This window comes from Lagenorhynchus albirostris, chromosome 1, assembly GCF_949774975.1.
Source record: "Lagenorhynchus albirostris chromosome 1, mLagAlb1.1, whole genome shotgun sequence".
NCBI lineage: Eukaryota > Metazoa > Chordata > Mammalia > Artiodactyla > Delphinidae > Lagenorhynchus > Lagenorhynchus albirostris.
The window spans coordinates 161876934-161896616 of record NC_083095.1 but is presented as its reverse complement, the minus strand read 5'-3'; the positions used below and the strand labels follow the sequence as shown (position 1 = coordinate 161896616).

Here is a 19683-nt window from a genome sequence, read left to right as displayed (position 1 = left end):
AGTATTGGACTAGTAGAAAGAAAGCGCTCCCGACAAAGAGTGAAAGACCTGAAACCTGCTTGTGGTTTTGCCTCTGTTCAGCTATATGCCCCTAGAAAGTCACTTTCACCTTTACAGTGTCAGGCCAATGAACCCCTGCATGCAGGAAATTCTTTAGAAGTATAAAGTGGAGAATAAGAGTGTAGAGGATTATTATGCATGTTATTAATTTAATACGAATTTAATGGCCTGACTCAAACTTTCTCAGAAACTCTAAATAAAGGCCTTTGCCTTATTGGAAAAGGCATCTGTTTAAGACCAGACTGCAAAATTCCTGAGAAATTTTCCTCCAGCTTCTCTGAGGAATCCAAAAATAGTGGAGTCTTTGATATGACAGAGCCAGAAATCAGTTGGATTACCACAATTCACGTCGAAAGTGGCCTCCATTGGAAGTACGTCATTTCAGTTGTGAAAGGGGACACCTTACCAGGTCCCAGGAGATGCACATTTCTGCATTCATGCATGCTGTGTGTACTGTGTATTCCAAGGATCTGGGCGGGGCATTACCTATTCACGTCAAGTTCTCTCTGTTCTCTCCGTGGTCTTCAGAGTGTGCCTCTGTGCCCATTTACCTGGCTACCGACCAGTCCCTTGGTAACTGATTGTTGGAAGGTCTGAGGAGATTTCTCAGCCCTGCTCCTTTTCTCCCACCCCAATTTCCATATCCCTGTTGCAGAGAGTTGATCTTAGAGGGCCTTTACTATGTAGTCCTTTGAGCCATTCTTCCTTTGGTACAACCAAAGTTCCACAAGCCCCCTCAATGGCTGTTGGTCCACAGGCTCCCCCAGTGGCTCAGATCCCACCCAAGTGTCCCTGGACACTTTCCACAGCTCTTGGGAACTTCTCCCGCTCTTAGTCTCTGCCCCCATCCCCAGAGCTAAGGTACTTCCAACAGCCTCAGTGGGTTCATTAGCACCATGAGTTTGGTTCCTATGAGTCTCAAGGTAACAACTCCCATCACCCATAAATAAACAGGGGTCCCTGACCAGAGCTAGTCCCATTGTTAGATTTTGCTTCATCTGAGAATAGGCCAAAGCAGCTCTGAAATGGCAGTGTCCTATTGCTGCTGAATCATCACAAATCTGTGGCTTAAAACAACACAAATCTATTATCTTGAAGACTGGAGGTTGGAAGTCCTAAAATCAAGGTATTGGCAGGGCTGAATTCCTCCTGGAGGCTGTAGGGAAGAACCCATTTCTTTGTCTTTTCCAACTTCCAGAGGCCACCTGCATCCCTTGGTTCATAGCCTCTTCCTCCACCTCAAAGCCAGCAGTGAAGCATCTTCAAATCTCTCACTCTGGTTCTGCTTCCACTGACGCATCTCCTTTTCTTACTCTAACCCTCCTGCCTTCCTCTTAAAGGACCCTGGAATTATATTGGGCCCACCCAGGTGATGCAGGTAATCTCCTAATCCCAGATCCTTTACATAAATCACATCTGCAAAGGCCCTCTTGCCATCTAGTAATATATTCACAGATTTGGAGAAATAGGACTTGGACGTGTTTGGGGGCCACTTTTCTGTCTACCAAAAGCTCTTCTGGTTTCATGGTTCCGTGTACCTCCCAGGTAGTGTCATGGTCCTCACCCTGCCCGTTTGTCAGCAAGCATTGCCTTTGTCTGGCCTCTGCCTCCTTCACCTCTAGCTGCCCCATAGGGAAGTCTGTTTGCATCATGAGTTTCTCACTTGAGGCGTCTGAGCTGGGTGTGACCTCATCTGTAACAGCAAGTGCACTTTACTTTCAGAGACCGGAGCTAATTCTCTGGTAATTCTGTTCCACTGTGTGTGTCATGGGAACCCTTGTGGGCTGTGAGGTCACACTTTACTCTCAAGATGGCACCAGCCAAGTGGCAGCACAGGTCTCAGGTGGCAGTGGAACTAAGTTTTTCTTCTCATCCCAGGTGACGTTTCCTGCTTCAATAGATGAATTTGCCAAATTGACTGGTGTGGCCAGTGGAAGAAATGTTTTACCTTCTGGACAGGTTTTGACTCTTGCCAGGCCTGGGTTTATTGCAACCTTGATTCTGCCAGTCCAGGTATTGAATTCTCATTGGGGTTTGGGAAGCAGAGGCCACCTGAATACAGCTCACTGCTCATGGCCTGGGGACAGCTGGAAGCTTCCATTTTTCTGGCAGGGAAAGGCAGATAATCCACTTGGGGCACCACATGGCTTCACTGTCAACAAGAGACTTATAGCTTCATAACCACCTCTTCAGCAGTTGCATTGAACACCTACTATGTGCAGGCGCTGTACAGCACTGCTGTTGTCTTCCAGGTTTTAAGGGAGCCCAAGATCCATTTCCTTCCCAAAGTCAGCCATCCAATGAATCCAAATGCCTCTCTGGAGTACATAATCTAGTATTTTAGCCACATCAGAGATGACAGCTGGTGATCCCCCCTCCCAACATCAAGTGTGTTTCAAGGAATATTCATTCAACTACCTTTCACTGTTCCCTTAAAAGTTATAAGATGTCAAGCATATTTCAAAGTGGGTATTAATATATAAATTAACTTTACTAAAGCTAGAGACGTGTGGTGCAGATTTTAACCAGCACACAGCTCTTACACTGTAAGGAATCCATAGCAGATTCTACTGTGATCCTGTTAGGCTGTGGTGCTGGACTTATTTAAAAGTACGTGTAAAAGCCAAAGAGGTGAAACTTAAGAAATCCTTAGGATTTTGTAGGGGCCAGGCTGTCTTTGTTTTGTTTATTGAGTTTTTGGAAATTTAAGGCTAGGCTTGTTGCTCTTCCAGCCACAGAGTGTGGTAAAATAAATGTAATACAGTGGGATTTCATCTTGCAGACGCTGATCACAGTACGGCTCAAGTGGAAGTCCATGTATATCTTACATGAACGTGAACCCCTGTTTAAAATGGTGTACGTGGGCAAGGAAAATGAAAGTATAGACAGCTAAAGCACAGTCAATAATAGCAAATGAAAATAGCTTAGATCTTTGAAGGCAAAGGAGTCCATGATTGGTTTTGCAGGGTGAGGGTGTAAGGGTGACTAAACAGGCAGACTTTCCGCTAAGCTGATTAGCAAATGAAGTAAGGAGGTGATGCATAGACTATGGGGAAGCTTAGGAAAGAGGGGGATTGATTTTGATTTGTGCCTTTGTCTGGTTCTGGAGTTCACGGGATTCACGCTGCCTCCCACCCCCTCCCCGTCCCATCACCTCAACCCAGTGGTCCTGCCTCTGAGGCTTGTGGAAATCAGCTTAATGAATCCTTCTTTTCTGTAGCAGCCCCTCAAACACGTAGGGAAGCAGGGAAGGGAGCCCCAGTGCCCTACTGGAGATGGCTCTTCCTCAAATTATGCATCCCCAGGCCTTCCAGGCTTTTTTATGTAACGTAACTTTTTCATTTTAGTTTTTTGCGTCCACTGTAATTTGGTCACTAATTTCATGAATGTCTTGGTTCATGGGAAAGAGAGCTGCCAGAGTCTTTCTAGTTCATTCCTTTGGGCTGTTTTCTTCAGGGAAATGATTTTGCGCTGATAGCCACAAAAACCTATAGGGGGCAACAAAAACATATAGGGGGCTGGCAAGTCTTGGCCTGGTGCGTGCCCTGCTTCCTGGCTTCCCTTCTTATCTGAGAACAGCTTAATTTACTTAGTTTCTTTCTTTTTTTTTTTTGTGGTACGCGGGCCTCTCACTGTTGTGGCCTCTCCCGTTGCGGAGCACAGGCTCCGGACGCACAGCCTCAGCGGCCATGGCTCACGGGCCCAGCCGCTCCGCGGCATGTGGGATCTTCCCGGACCGGGGGACGAACCCGTGTCCCTTGCATCGGCAGGCGGACTCTCAACCACTGCGCCACCAGGGAAGTTCTACTTAGTTTCTTGATGTGACTTAGCTAGAAAGTGCCCGTAGAGACACTTCGCTAAGGAAGCAGTTCATTTACTAAACCTTGGCTTCAGTTGTAATTGGAAAAGCTTTATCTCTCCGTTTTCAGACCCATGAACTTTATAGCATAAACATCTCCTGAGAAGATCATCTAATTGGAAAAGTAGACTTTTTTTTTATTGAGTTAAATCAACTTCATAATCACAAATAAATTTGAACATGTTTTTCCAGCATTTATAGCTCTATACCATGACCTGTGTGATCATTACTTCGTGATGAAATGAAATGAAATAGACCAGAGCCCAGGCAGACAGGGCGCTTCCCTGCAAAGCCGGGTCTTTGTTGCTGGTCTCTTCTCTTTCCGAACATTACACAGGCGCTGGCCTCCATGGAGTAATTTTCCACTTCTGCTGCAGGTAGAACAAGTCAGCCAGTTGGCCGTGTTTATAGAGGCAGCTTTAGACTATCACAAACAGTCCACAGAGATTCTGCAGGAGCTACAGAGCAAGCTACAGATGCGGTAAGAGCCTTCGCATTCATTGTAAGCCTAGGGCTGCAGAGTTAAAATCAGTCGAAATCAGTCTCTCTCTCTTTCTCTCCATCTTCCCCTTCCCACTGCCCCATTCTGTTTTGAATTTTCTTCAGCTGGCTTTCATGGTTGGGTGTGGGATAGCACTGAGATAATAAATACATGGCTTTGGCCAATAGAACAGAACTGGGAAAAGGGATCTGGAAGCTTTTCTCCTTTTTCTTTTCACTCAAGCCCTTACTCATGACCTGTGTTTAGGGCAACCAAAGTTGCTCACTTGCCTTCGAATTCAGCCCTTACAGAGCTGTCCTGGCTTCACTGCTGACTGGATGAGGGTTTAGCTGAGGGTGGGATGGCATATACTCCCTCCCCAACATCTAGGGATGTCGAGAGGAGTGAGATGATATTCAGATAGTATGTAAATGTCTCGAAAAAGATGTGTTTTTACTTCACCAGCATAAATACCAGCCCATGTTCATAACATTGACTCTGAGAGATACTGAAAGAGTCGAAAATACCCTCTGAATGGTCAAAGAAACATTGCTGGGTTCCCTGTGACTTTACTGATAAGTGTATTCTCTACTTTTCTGAAAATTAGTGATATATGTAGTGTGCATGGTAAACCTATTAATTAAAATACTGGGTTAAAAAACTACCCTAATTTTTGACCAGGTTTGATAACAGAAAATTGTTTTACACAGGATGATTATAATCAATAAATTTGGAGAGATTTTTGCTTAAATCAATGCAGTAATTATAGAGGGAAGACAAAAGGTGTGTACAGTCTCTGAACTATCCACTTTTGTAGGCAGGTAGTTCATCTACTGCTCACATGAGCATCTTTCCTTAATTCTATCTTTATATGAGGAAAAAGAGAAGGAAGCTAACATTGTTGAGTGCCAGTTCATCCCTGGTACTTGCTAGATGCCTCAGAGACTTTATGAGAGACGAATACTTTACAAATATAGGCATACCTAGGAGAGATTGGGAATTTGGTTCCAGACTACCACAGTAAAGCAAATATTGCAATAACGTGAGTCACACAGAGTTTTTGGTTTCCCAGTGCATATAAAACTTATATTTACACTAAACTGTAGTCTGGTAAGTGTGCAGTAGCATTGTGTCTAAAAAAAAAAAAAAAAAACAATGTATATACCCTAATTTAAAAATACTTTATTGCTAAAAAAAGCTAACCATCACCCGAGCCTTCAGCAAGTCCTAATCTTTTTTGCTGGTGGAGGGTCTTGCCTCAATGTTAATGGCTGCTGACTGGTCAGGGTGGTGGCTGCTGAAGGCTGGGAGGCTGCGACAACTTCTAAAAGAAGACAACAGCGAAGTGTGCTGCGTTGATTGACTCTCCCTTTCACAAATGTTTTCTCTGTAGCAGGCAATGCTATTGGATAGCATTTTACCCACAGTAGAACTTTTTTCAAAATTGGAGTCAATCCTCTCAAGCCTGGCTGCTGCTTTATCAACTAAGTTTTATAATATTCTAAATCCTTTGTTGCCATTCCAACAATCTTCACAGCATCTTCACCAGGAGTAGATTCCATCTCAAGAAACCACTTTCTTTGCTCATCCATAAGAAGCAACTCCTCATCTGTTAAAATTTTATCGTGAGATTGCAGTAATTCAGTCACATCTTCAGGCTCCACTTCTAATTCCAGTTCTCTTGCTATTTTCACCACATCTGGAGTTACTTCCTCCACTGATGTCTTGAATCCCTCAAAGTCATACATGAGGGTTGGAATTCTTCTTCCAAACTCCTGATAACATAGATATTCTGACCTCTTCCCATAAACATAAATGTTCTTAATGGCATTTAGACTGATGATTCCTTTCCAGAAGGCTTTCAGCTTACTTTGCCCAGATCCATAAGAGGAACCATTATCTATGGCAGCTAGTGCCTTATAAAATGTATTTCTTCGAGAATAAGATTTGAAAGTCGACACCACTCCTTGATCCATGGGCTGCAGAATGGATGTTGTGTTAGGAGGCATGAAACAACACTGATCTCATTGTACATCTCCATCAGAGCTCTTGGATGACGAGGTGCATTGTCAATGAGCAGTAATATTTTGAAAGGAAATCTTTTCTTCTGAGCAGTAGGTCTCAGCAGTGGCCTTAAAATATTCAGTCAGCCATGCTGTGAACAGATGTGTTATCATCCAGGCTTTGCTATTCCATTTCTGGAGCACAGGCAGAGTAGATTCAGCATAATTCTTAAGGGCCCTAGGATTTTCAGAATGGTAAATGGGCATTGGCTTCAACTGAAAGTCACCAGCTGCATTAGCCTCTAAAAAGAGAGTCAGCCTGTCCTTTGAAGCTTTGAAACGAGACATTGACTTCTCCTCTCTAGCTATGAAAGTCCTAGATGGCATCTTCCAATAGAAGGCTGTTTCATCTACATTGAAAATGGGTTGTTTAGTGTAACCACCTTCATTAATGATCTTAGCTTGATCTTCTGGATAACTTGCTACAGCTCCTACATCAGCACCTTGCACTTTTATGTCATGGAGACGGCTTCTTCCTTAAACCTCCTGAACCAACTGCTGCTAGCTTCAAACTTTTCTTCTGCAGCTTCCTCACCTCTCTCAGACTTTGCTGAATTGAAGAGAGTTAAGGCCTTCTCTGGATTAGGCTTTGGCTTAAGGGAATGTTGTAGCTGGTTTGATCTTCTACCCAGATCACTACAACTTTCTCCATATCAGCAATAAGGCTGTTTCACCTTCTTACCATTTGTGTGTTCACTGGAGTAGCACTTTTAATTTCCTTCAAGAACGTTTCCTTCGCATTCACAACTTGGCTGTTTGGTGAAGAAGCCTAGCTTTTGGCCTCTCTTGGCTTTGGACATCCCTTCCTCACTCAGCGTAATCATTTCTAGCTTTTGATTTAAAGTGAGCAACATGAGACCCTTTCAGTTGAAGACTTAGAGGCCATTATAGGGTTATTAATTGGCCTAATTTCTATTTTGTTGTGTCTTAGGGAATAGGGAGGCCTGAGGAGAGAGAGAGACGGGGGAACAGCTGGAGGTGGTAGCTGCAGCAGTCAGAATACACACATTTATCAGTTAAGATTGCCGTCTTACATGGCGCAGTTTATTACTACTCTTGTAATAATAATTACAGGAGTATCATCAAAGATCACCACAACAAATAGAATAATAAAGAAAAAGTTTGAAATATTTTGAGAATCACCAAAATGTGACAGAGATACAAAGTGAGCAGATGCTTTTGGAAGAATGGCACCTATAGTACACAGGATTGCCACAAACCTTCAATTTATAAAAAACGCAATATCTGTGAAGTGCAATAAAACGAGGTATATCTGCATATAGTTGAAAAACTACATTTGGGATATCAAAGCTATCCCTTTGGACTACTCACGAATCAACGTGTAAAAATCACCCCCTTCACGACCATTGCCTAGGACCTAAATTTGTAGGCTTATTACAGCAGAGCAAACGCAGGCTTGGAGGCTTTGCTTTCGTCATCAGCTGTCTGCCTGACCTTCAAATCTGTGTTACAGAATATCGGCTGCATCCAGCGTCCCCAGGCGAGAATACAAGCCACGGCCCATGAAAAGGAGTCCTAGTGCACTCAATGGGGTATCCACCACCTCTTCAGCAAAGACAACAGGTGAGATGACCATTCTGTGGGTGCTGTGTGCCCTTCGGTACAGCTCTGCTGGAAGCGTTTACTTACTGCTTATTGTTGTATTCTGTGTGATTATCTTGAGACCTCAGATTTCTCTCTTATTATTTGGCGAATTCCCTTTTTCCCCTAGTAATGCCCCTTTTCGTGCTTCCTTGTTTCGAGTACTTATATCAAGGAAGAATTCCATCACTTTACTTATTGCCTTCTAATGTGTCAAACCTTGGCCATAGAAACATCATGCTACATTAACCTTTATATTTACATTTTTAACACTTTCCAAATATTTTACTAATTTTAAAAAAGTTTGAATTAGCATATGTTGAGCACCTGCTATATAGTAGGCACTGCCTTAAGTGCTGCATCATTATTTTTTAATTAGACAAATGGCACAAATATATTCCTAAATAAAATGATCAAACTGAGAAAAATAAAATTCAGGTGGTATAAATCATGCTCTAGTTTCCTATGATCACCCACTCCATCCCAAGCCCCTCTCTAAGAGTAGCCATTGTTAAAAATTTGGTATGAACACTGTCATATCTATTTATGTGCATAGATAGATACACGATATACACACCGTTTTAGATTTTTTGCTGTTTTTTAAATACAAGATCATACTAGATGTATTGTTCTGTGGTTAGCTTTTATAAATGTATCACTATTTCTTGGAGTTATTTCCATGTCATGCATATAGATCTATCCCACTATTTTTAAAAAATTTTTATTGGAGTATAGTTGATTTACAATGTTGTATTAGTTTCAGGTGTATAGCAGAGTGAATCAGTTACACATATATATACATTCACTGTTTTTTAGATTCTTTTCCCATATAGGTCATTACAGAGTATTGAGTAGAGTTCCCTGTGCTATACAGTAGGTCCTTGTTAGTTATCTGTTTTATATATAGTAGTGTGTATATGTCAATCCCAATCTCACATTTTATCCCTCCCCCGCCTTCTTCCCCGTGGTAACCATACTTTTTTTTCTACATCTGTGACTCTATTTCTATTCTGTAAAAAGCTCATTTGTACCATTTTTTTTAGGTTCCACATATACGCGATATCATATGATATTTGTCTTTGTCTGACTTACTTCACTCAGTATGACAATCTCTAGGTCCATCCATGTTGCTGCAAATGACATTATTTCATTCTTTTTCATGGCTGACTAATATTCCATTGTATATATGTTATCCCACTATTTTTTAATGGCTTCATAGTTCTCCATTATATATACCATTTCCCCATTAATGGACATTAAGGTTGTTTCCAGTTATTTGCTAAAAAGAATGTCCTTTATCTGCCTCCACATGCTGATGGGCAAGTCTTTCTTGGAAATGAAATTACTGAGTTAGAGTGAATGCATTTAAGTGATCGTAGATATTGCCAAATTACCTGCTAAAACGGGTACACTACCATGAATGGAGCAATACATGCTTCCCCATACCTGTGTCATTAGACTTCAATTTTTGCCAAGCATTAGTGGATAAACAATGATTCTTGGTTCTGTGCACAACTGTTAATTTGAGATTCCATGTTAGTTTGCCTATGGTGCCGTCTATTACTGCTGCCTATTTTCCACGGTTTTGAGGGATTAGGGATGCTCCGCTGCGTGAGGTGCACTGGTTTCTAGTTGTCTGTCTGGTTACATTCCTCATGGCACTGTTTCAGGTCCCTGCACGCAATACTCCTTCCTGGAGGCAGACGCCTGGGCTCCCAGGTACTTGGTACAAAGCCAGGATGGGAGGACTTAACCAAGCTGCTCTTTTCCCAGAATGCCAACCAGTCATCCAGCTCCCCAGACCACTTACTCTGAGTTTTGGGCATCCTCCAAATCCACTTTTGTTGCATCTCTCTTTGGGAACCATTTTGAGCTTCATTTCCTCCATCTGCTGCTTTCCATCTTTCAGGTATTCCTTGTATTCCTCATAATTTATGGTCTACCAACAGTGTTCATTCTTGTTCATCCATTGTGTGGAATTAAAGACATACCCATTTTATAATCATTAGTGATTCGATACATGAAAGGAAGTCTGCGATCTTGCACTCAGTCTGCTGGATTAATGCAAACTTCAAGTCATTCAGTGTCATACGTCCCACTGGCTGCATCTCTCTGCTGTTTGTTACCCAAGATGGCTTTAGGTGCTAAATGGATATAGAGTTGGAGAGCCTTGAATCACATCATGAGAAAATTATTCTTTTTCTCAATTCTCTTTTAGTCATTCTGATTTCAAGGAGATAAAGCTACAGCTTTGTGCTGGAATATTTTTATGTCCAGCTTTAACAGAGAAGATAGACCTCAGGCTAAAAGTCTTCTGCAGGCAAAAGTACCTACCTTGAATTTAATAAAATTGTCTAGTTTTCCTCATAATTATGCGCACGGTTACGGTCTCTTTATAGCATGTAGTATTGCTTTTCCATTTACATTTTGATGTAAAGTTGTATTTAAAGTTATTCAAATAAAATTGATTTCATTAAAATATTATCAAGAGGATACTCAGGTACAGTTCTCTGGGAAGTTCTTTTGTATTGTATTAGGGTAACACTAGTTTCTGTTTAAAAAAGAAGAGACGCCCAAAGTACAACGAATGCTCGACAAAATAAGATTTTCTCACTCATGCAACAATCCAGGGAGGATATTCCAAGAGGATGGGTGGTTCTCGTCCGTGGAGTCACTCAGGAGACACAGCTGATGGTAGCTCTGCCATCTTCGTCATCCTGTGGCTTCCAAGTTGTCCTAGTTGTTGCCACTCCAGCCAGAAGGAAGGGGAGAGAGAACAGAAGGCGAGGCTTAGACATTTCCTCTTAAGCCAGTGAGGCAGGAGTGACACATTCACATTCCAGGGATGAGAACTCAGATCCAATGACCACAGGTCGTGGCAAAGCAAGTTGGGAAGTGCAGTCTCTAGCTGGGCAGCCATACCTAGTTACATCGGGAAATCCAAAGCAGCCACTAGTCTCTAATAACGATGGAATTCTGCTGGACTGGAATGGCAAGGACTATGTCAGTGAAAGAAGATTAGACCCTGGTTCTGCTCCCTTGGAAGGTGGCAGGAGGAATCACTCCTGTCCTTTAGCCTGTAGGTCCCTAGATTTGCCTTCTCAGAAGTCCTTCATGGCTTCCATATCTTCACTTCACATCCGGAGTGGCCTTTGGAAACCTGCCTCCTGTGAGAATTGTGCTTACTGCTGCTTAGGGGCCTTGAGGGTTCTTCAAGTTTCAAAAGATGCAGATGTTTTCAGGTTAGACCCGCACTTCCTTTCACAATTCAATGCCTCCAAAAACGGAATAGCTTCTGATCTGTATCTCCCAGGCAGTTCCATGTGCCGGTAATCACATCCAAGTTTCTTTCTTAGATGTAGCTCTTAAGACTGCCTTGCTTCTTTCCTTTCTTGTCTAACCTTTCTTAACTTATTGAGGCTACCTCGAGGCCGTCTGAAACAGCAGACTTGAGTGAGAAGGCAACACTTTTAGATTAATCTTTGCTGTGGAACTAGGTGCCTTCACTGGGTTGAGAGAAGTCTCTGAGAATGATTTGGAGCACAGCCTGCTGATCCTCTGTTCCTTGGGGTACAGAAGCTTTTCTAATATGCTGGGACCCAACGTCTGATTTTTCTCTCTTCTATCTTTGCTTGCAAACTGGGCAGTTCTTCTCTTTCGTATAATAATTTGCTAGATGTACCAAGGATGGGAGGTAACATCCACTAACATTCTGTTTTCTCCATGTCCTTCCTTTAGAGCCCCTGGTATGTGGTATGCTTTGAAAGTTATCATAGGCAAAAGTTTTACCATATGTTTTTCCACACCCTAACAAGGGTCACCAGCTTTCACACCGATTATATCTGTTTCTTCTTCATCACTACCTGGCCACTGAGTCAGAGCCACTAATTTTAGCTTTTATCATGACAATACCCCACTTCTGGTGCCAGTTTTTGCATGGTAGTTAGGGTAATAGTAGTTACTGTCATACAGAAACGCAAAGAGAGCAATGGTTCAAACAAGATAGAAATTAAGAATGGAAGTCCAGGGCTAGAGATTTCCTCTTAGGGAAATGAGCCAAAGGTGGTTCACCTCACTTCCACTCCCATCCCACTGGGGAGAGCTTAGTCACAGGACAACAACTAGCTGCAAAGCCTGGGGGGGAGGTTAGCTGGAGAGCCACACCCTAACATTATATTACTGTGAAGAAGGAAAGAGAGGGTTTTGGTGGCCAGCTTGCAGTTTCTAGCACGAACATCTACTACAAATATGTTGTGGAAGAAAATGTCTGACCCCACATAATTCATTTCTGTTAGAATGTGGTACCATGTACAGGCGGTATGGGAACGTACATTAGGATAATCTAAGGGTTAGCAAGCTCTTTTTGTACTGGGACAGGTCGTAAATATTGGTTTGGCCAAAAAATTCGTTCGGGTTTTCTTACGAAAAACACGAACGAACTTTTTGGCCAATCCAATAGTTTACACTTCGTGGGCTATATGGTCTCTGTTGCAACTACCCAACTCTGTTCTGGTGTGAAAGCAGCCATAGACAATATGAAAATGGATGGGCATGGCTGTGTTCCATTAAAACATTACTTGGCCTGAAGGCCATAGTCCGCCAACCCCTGGGGTGACTCATTGGGAAATCAACTTAGCAGTATATATCAAAATTAAGAAAAATGTTTATGTACTCTCAGTGGCTTCATTCCTGGAAATGTATCCTAAAGAAATAATTTAAGCAAAAGCATATTCCTCTATCTGTTACAGTACTATATAGAGGAAGAAAAAGTTGTTAGTGGGAACAGCCTAATGACCAATATTTATTTATATATATTTGTCAGTAGTAGGATAATGGTTAAGTAGGCAGTGGTATATCAAATGGGGTAGTATGCAGCTATTCAAAGTTACTAACATGGAAATTAGGTAGTAGCATAAAAATGTTTATGGTTTGATATTAAGTTGAAAAGAAAGACACAGAGTTATAAGTGTTCTATGATTACAACTTTGTAAATCAATATCTGCATGTAGACCAGGCTAAATGGTAGGATTATGGGCAATATTTTCCTGTTTTCAAGATATTATCTAAATTGCATTTCAGTAAGAATATTTGAATAAACAGAAATGTATTTCATAATGAGAAAATTGATGGCTTTTGAAGAATAGGTGTACTTCCTTCTTTAAAGAAAATTGTGTGCCCCATTATATTCTCTATTCTCCCTGCCCCCAGGAAGCTCAATGCCAGATGTGAAGTTCAAGCACAGCAGTCATTAAACTAGAGAATGGACTTGAGGATATCGGGAGGGGGAAGGGTGAGCTGTGACAAAGCGAGAGAGAGGCATGGACATACATACACTACCAAACGTAAAACAGATTGCTAGTGGGAAGCAGCTGCATAGCACAGGGAGATCAGCTTGGTGCTTTGTGATCGCCTGGTAGGGTGGGATAGGGAGGGTTGGAGGGAGGGAGACGCAAGAGGGAAGAGATATGGGAACATATGTATATGTATAACTGATTCACTTTGTTATAAAGCAGAAACTAACACACCATTGCAAAGCAATTATACTCCAATAAAGATGTAAAAAAAAAAAAAAGCAAAAACTGTAAGAATAAAAAAAATAAAATGACCGCAGCTAGTGCATGTGCCCTCCTTCCCTTTGTCGAGGGCGACCGTGCACCCTAGTTTGCTTGGGACAGTCCTAGTGTATGTCTGTTGCTCTAGTATCATTTTTAATAGTCCCCTCCCACCTTTACTCACAGGTTCTCGCGTTTGGATGAAAATATGTTGTTTCCCTACTTTTGATGGCTTTACTTTTCTATTTCTGGTTTGTAAAACCTCTATTCTGAATACATATGTCATTGTAATCCATTTCAAAATTTCTGTTTAGAAAGAAGCTGACTATAAACAAACTAACTAAAAACTTTGAAAATGAGTCCCAACTCCAGCCCACCTCCCTCCCTGTATTATATCTGAATGAAGCAGAATCAGCAGACCCTAGGACCCCAGGACTCAATCTCTACCTCACCTTCTCTGCCCTTACAGCCTGCATCCAAACAGGGGGGTAGTTCTTGGAGATGAGGCCTCCAGTCAAGCTTCCAAGATACCATGCTCTCATTTGCTATGAGAGAGAACTCAGTTTTCCTTTGATGAAGGTGTTTTCATCTACCTATACTAAATTTGACCTCACAGACTGGCATAAAATAAAAATGAAAAAGTATTTTAATTAAAGTAACATTTAAGGGCATAAGGACACAGCATTTGAGTACCAAAAATAAGCCAGGTATTATTATTTGATGCTTTATAGACATAACTCATTTCGTACTCGTAACAATATTGCGAGGAAGTGATAAAAAATAAAGCAGTAATAAATAATAATTTAACAATATAGCAGTTACACGTATTGGGTCCTTACTAGGGGTCAGGTCATGTATTAAATACTTCAGACACATTTCTAGTACCATTATTATGCCCGTTTTACAGATGAGTAGGTGGAGACTCAGAGAGGTTAAGTGAGATTTCCCTGAGGTCACAGAGCCTGTAAGTAGCAGAGCTGGGCACTTCACCTTAAAGATTTTTAATTTTATATCTTTAAGAAAGAATACTGGGAAATGTTAGCGAATGTTCAAGAGCCTCGGGAATGATTTCTTTCCAAGATTCTTGATCAGAGGGAATTGGGTCAGCAAGTGGTTGCAAAGGGAGTCTGTTGTATGCATCTGACTTGGAAGAAGAAAGCACTGATAGGACAGTGAGTTCCTTGGCTTCCTCATCCAGACTGTGCATGTCCGTGTTTACGTCCCCTCCTTCTTGGCCAGTAGCTCAGTCCCTAGGCAGATTAAGTTGTTAGAAGGGTGATGGTCAGTCAGAGATCACAGATGTGCCAAAGATGGCTTTTAAGAAGGCTCAGTGTCCACAACTGGATTCCCCATTGCGGCAAACTCCATGACATGCCTCTGCCTTTTCTAGGCTGCCTCTAGAAAGTTCCCTTGGTGGTAGCTTTCGTCCCCATTTCAGCATCGGGCTTCGTTGATTTGTGGGGAGAATTTGCAAATGTGCAGAGATCTCGTACTGTTTGTTTCTAAGGCACAGTTTCAGAAGAAAATGGCATTTTTATAGCCTGCATTAATGGGAAATTACCTTCCATTAGGATTCTGAATGATTTGCACATAATGTTTATAAAGCGAAGGAAAAATGTCAAGCATTTCACTAACAATTTAAAGCAAAGCTCACAGGACTCTGCCAGAAGTGAATTCCAAGAACATTTTCTTCATCATTTCTTCTTTCTAAAGAAAAAAAAGGGAGATGAAAGGACATAGATCAATTAGGCAGAATCCGTTGTGGGACTGAGATGGAATCTTTGATAATATCATTTCTAGGTACTTAGGAGAATGAATGAAGTGAGCCAGAAATGGAGAAGGGGTGGTGGGGGGGGGTTGGAAATCACATCTTGAAATGATGGATTGCAGACAAAAATCCAAGTTTAGGCCCTGGCTAGGAGAAACCACTGCCTGTCCAAGCCCCTGAGTGTGGGGTCATGACGCCTCAGCAGCGTGTGCTGCCTCTGTGTCCCCAAAGAGAAAGGGAGGCCAAGAAAAGTCTTTGTGCTAAAATGTGTGCCTGGGTCGTTCCCAGAAAACCCTTGGTTTTGAGGAAAATAGTATAGGAGCTTGTGACCTATGCTCAAGTATATTCCCAACCCTGGGTAAGTTATCACTTGCTGAATTCTAAAGGTAAAGACTAGAAGACAGAGTATCTTCTACATTTTTTTAATCAACTCATTTCTTTGTGAAGGTTTTCATTTTCACTGCTGTTCTTAAAGAGGACACCACTTTATATAATCACAACTGAGGGTTAATATGGACCAAACTGAGACGGACGTTAAGAATGTGGAAGGCTGAGATGAGTGAACAAATGTGGTTTCCAAATGTGTGCTACAGGCATTTCAGAGCGAGGCAAAATAAATCTCTCAAATGGCTTATATTAAGACATTCTAACTCCCCGTAGGTACAAAGAGACTTTTATAAATTCCTTCACACTTCTAAGGGGGCTTGGATATAATGTTTAGAGCCTAAGTCGTTCCCCTCATCGGAGTGAAATCTCTAGGATTACATTAGAAAATAAACATTTATTCAAAAGTAAAGTGTGAAGTGTGAAACTTAAAGAAGACGAGCACTCTGTAAATAGAAATAGATGTATTTTTAACCTAAATTTCCAAAGAGGAAATTAAAATTTCACACAGCAGTGACAATGATGATTGCTCAGTCAGCAGCTATTTTTCATTTTTTGTCTTCTGTTCTTTCCACTTTTTTCTTGTTTTTTTTTTCCCCCCTGTCACCAGCCCTCCCCCAATATCCATTTCTGTATATGATCGGTAGTGGTTCAGAGTCAGAGTTATAGACAAAGAGAAATAAGCAAAAAACAGGAGCCCCACGTTGGAATTCAGACTCTGGCACTCATTCGCTGTGTGACTTGGGGAAGAGTTTCTTAACATCTCTAGACTGATTTCTACTTGTCCCTAAATGAAGTGATTGGACTTAATACATTCCAAGTTTCTTTGCCAGCTCTAAATTCTGTGGCTGCAATAGTTATCTTTTCTGAGTGCTCAGCATTCGTAAAAATTTGAAAAGTGCAGATTGAACATTTTTATATTTTCTGTATTTTAAAAAATATTATTAAAAATTAAAATGTGAACTCTGATGAGTATTGTTGATCAGTAGCCATCGATGTGCGAAAGGGGAAGAGTCCTTGTTTTATTTTTCATCTCAAGGAAGCTTTAGAGAGAAAGATTTTCTCGCTGCAGGGAATGGTTTCCTGTAACTCTTCTAAATAGTCTGCAAAAAGAGTTTTTGAAAAGCCTGTAGGACGTAATTTCTAACTTAGTTGTAGGAATTTTAATACTTCTTGGCTGAAATGGTTATATTGTCTCAAATGCGTATTTAAAAATCTTAGTATATGTTCTACAATGGTATGCTTGGTCTTTAAGCTAAAATTTAAAATACCGTTATCTAAATAGTAAAAAAATAGCCAGTAGAAGTCAGTTTCCAGGGATTACAAACAGGGCAGCCATGCACCACAATTCCAGAGGACTTTTCGTTTGAATCCTGGACTTGTTTGTGATACCTCCTGGGCTTGTCGAGTGGGTGTGGCCTCAGGTGCAAACCCTAATGCCAGATCATGGGAATGAGAGACGTAGGAAAGTGTAAGAAAACAGTGCCAGGCCAGTGAAAGATGTCTGACGACAGACCGCCAAGTCAGGAGCACCACAGGCAGAGGAGTCTGCAGCCACCTAGAGAACACTTGCCCTGTCCAAACAGCAGCTGCTTGTTGCCTGAGAACGTGGACCTAGGATAGCCAGCCTTTATGATTTTCCAAGAGAAGCCAGAAATCATATATTTATGTGCAATCTCCTTATTTTTAAAATCTTGTCAACTAATCCACACTGTACAAAGCAAGGAGCAGGCCAAGCAAAACACCATCTGCAAGCTGATCCGTATGCCAGTGGCCAGGAAGCCACCTCTGATTAAGGCTGTCATTTGTCTTCCCTTTTTCCTTAGTTCAGAGTGGCAGAGCCAACCCACAAGCACTGGACCTGGCTGTAGTCGAGGAGTCACCTCCCAGGAAACTTTGTTAAGTAAATGGGCCGTGGCTCCTGAGAAATCTGCAAAAGTCATCTCCGTACACAAGGGAAAGCTTTGTGAGGGGGGTGGGCACAAACTTTACTAGTTCAACCCATCTCATATAACCTGTGTAAGTGGTGGAGGATTGGTATCAAGGTAAAAACAAATTACACATGCTTATTTTTATAGATTGTAATGATTAAGCTTGAGTTCCTTTGACAAGTCATTTTAATAAATCACATCTCCTATGGATAAATACAGAGTTCTTATTTCTAGAAAGGTAGTTCATAGACTTTTACTAGACTTTACTTACTAGTTTATTACTTAACTGTCTTAGCTTGAGCTGCTATAATGAATACTAGACTGAGGGGCTTAAAACAACAAACATTTATTTCTCACAGTTCTGAAGTTTGGGAAGTTCAAGATCAAGGTGCCAGCAGATTCGGTGTCCGGTGAGGGCCCTCTTCCTGGTTTGCAGATGGCTGTCTTCTCGTTGTGTCTGTACACAGGGTGGCACTAACCCCATTCATGAGGGCTCCACCCTCATGACCCTGTCACCTCCCAAAGTCCCCACCTCCAAATACCACCACTTTGGGGATTAGGACTTCAACATCTGAATATTGGGGGGACACAAGCATTCAGTCCATAGCATTAACCATAGATTCATACTTAAAATTTTCAGGTAAGGAAATCAGGGCCCAGAGGTGACCTAACCCAAAGCTAGAACCCAGGGATCTGAAGTTTTTGTCCCATATGTTCTTACCAAATGGACAAAAATAGTACTTACAGATGTTGAACAAAATGGGTTTTGTGGTATTTATCAGAGTTATATACCAATGCTTTGTCTGGGTCAGCTCAAGGAAAAGTGTTAGCTTCAAAAAAATTTTTGCTGCAAGAGCTTGAGATTTTAGATAGGAAAAAAAAATGACACCTTTTGAAGGGAACTTGAACCAGATATGCTCTTTCTAATTCAAGAGAGATGGTGTCTAATATGTTGGGCATGGTGCCTGGCCCATAGTGCACACTCGGTGTTTGAGAATGAGTGTGAACCAGAAATAGACGCGAAAGTTCCAAGTTAGTGTTTTTGCCCCAACACGTTAAGAGATGAACTCTCTAGTTAGATGGTACAGGTATAGTAAGTCTCAGGGTGATTGCCGATTTTACCTGTTCTCAGGTACCTTCCTCTCTGTTCCTTAGCTGCCCCTGGGTAGCAGAAGTCATGGAAATACCTCTGCATTCCAAATTTGAGACCAGGAAGTGAGCAGAAAGCAAGCTCACCCAGCCAAGATAGGTGTCACCTGTCTTGGTGACAGTGGGCTTTGGAGTCAGAGGAAGGGCCAAATTCCGGCTCTCACCTCTGGGTCAAAATTCTGTCATCAAAAGAACAGGAAGTATCACCCCAACTGCATAGGGTTATTCTAAGGATTAAATTAGATCACATAATAAGAGGTGCTGGGCACGCGCGGTACTTGCTGCAGAGCAAGAGCCCACGACACAGCAGCTGTTAATGTTACATAATTGGTTATCTGATTTCCCAGCCTACAGCAGACTGGAAGCAGCAGATTAGAAAGGCCTTGGGGACTGCTTTCGGAAGGCCCACTGTCGGCAGGAAAAAGTGACAGGTCGCAGCCTGACTACAAGGGAGGCAAGAGAAAAACTATAAAAAGCAGGAACAAAAACTCAAAAGGCACAGCCGTCTGGGGCATTTACTAAAAGACAAAGAGCCCTCCTCAGGTCAGTAGCTTCCGTAGACTCCATACCTTGTACCCTGATAGGCACTCATGCGGACAGCAGTTGTGTGAATTTTCCTTCTCTCTCCAGCCCCTTCCCCACCCCAACCCAAAAAATAGGGGTGGGGGTTGTAGCTTGCCTTTCAGTTGGGATGCTCTGACCAAATGCTTCCAGGTAACGAAATCCACAAAGTCAGGGCCAGCAGAGAAGAGAGTACAGTGGGCTCCTTTGGTGATCTGGAAATTAGCCAAGTTCAAGTACAGCAAAAGAGCTGTGATTTTTAGTGCTATGGAG

General features: G+C 41.9%; 1 protein-coding gene across 11 annotated transcripts in view; it reads left to right on the top strand.

Annotated features, from left to right (window-relative positions):
* Nucleotides 1–19683, top strand: part of SH3GL3 (SH3 domain containing GRB2 like 3, endophilin A3) — a 287126-nt gene that overhangs the window by 256408 nt on the left and 11035 nt on the right. For 8 of the 11 annotated variants that reach the window (XM_060157494.1, XM_060157534.1, XM_060157486.1 and 5 more), the window contains 2 exons: nt 4297–4400; nt 7938–8047. In XM_060157494.1, the coding sequence (XP_060013477.1) occupies nt 4297–4400; nt 7938–8047 (214 nt within the window). Of the gene's footprint in view, nt 1–4296; nt 4401–7937; nt 8048–17595; nt 17668–18059; nt 18111–19196; nt 19393–19683 lie in introns of all 11 variants that reach the window. The other 3 variants (XR_009542107.1, XR_009542111.1, XR_009542112.1) reach the window with 3 other exon arrangements.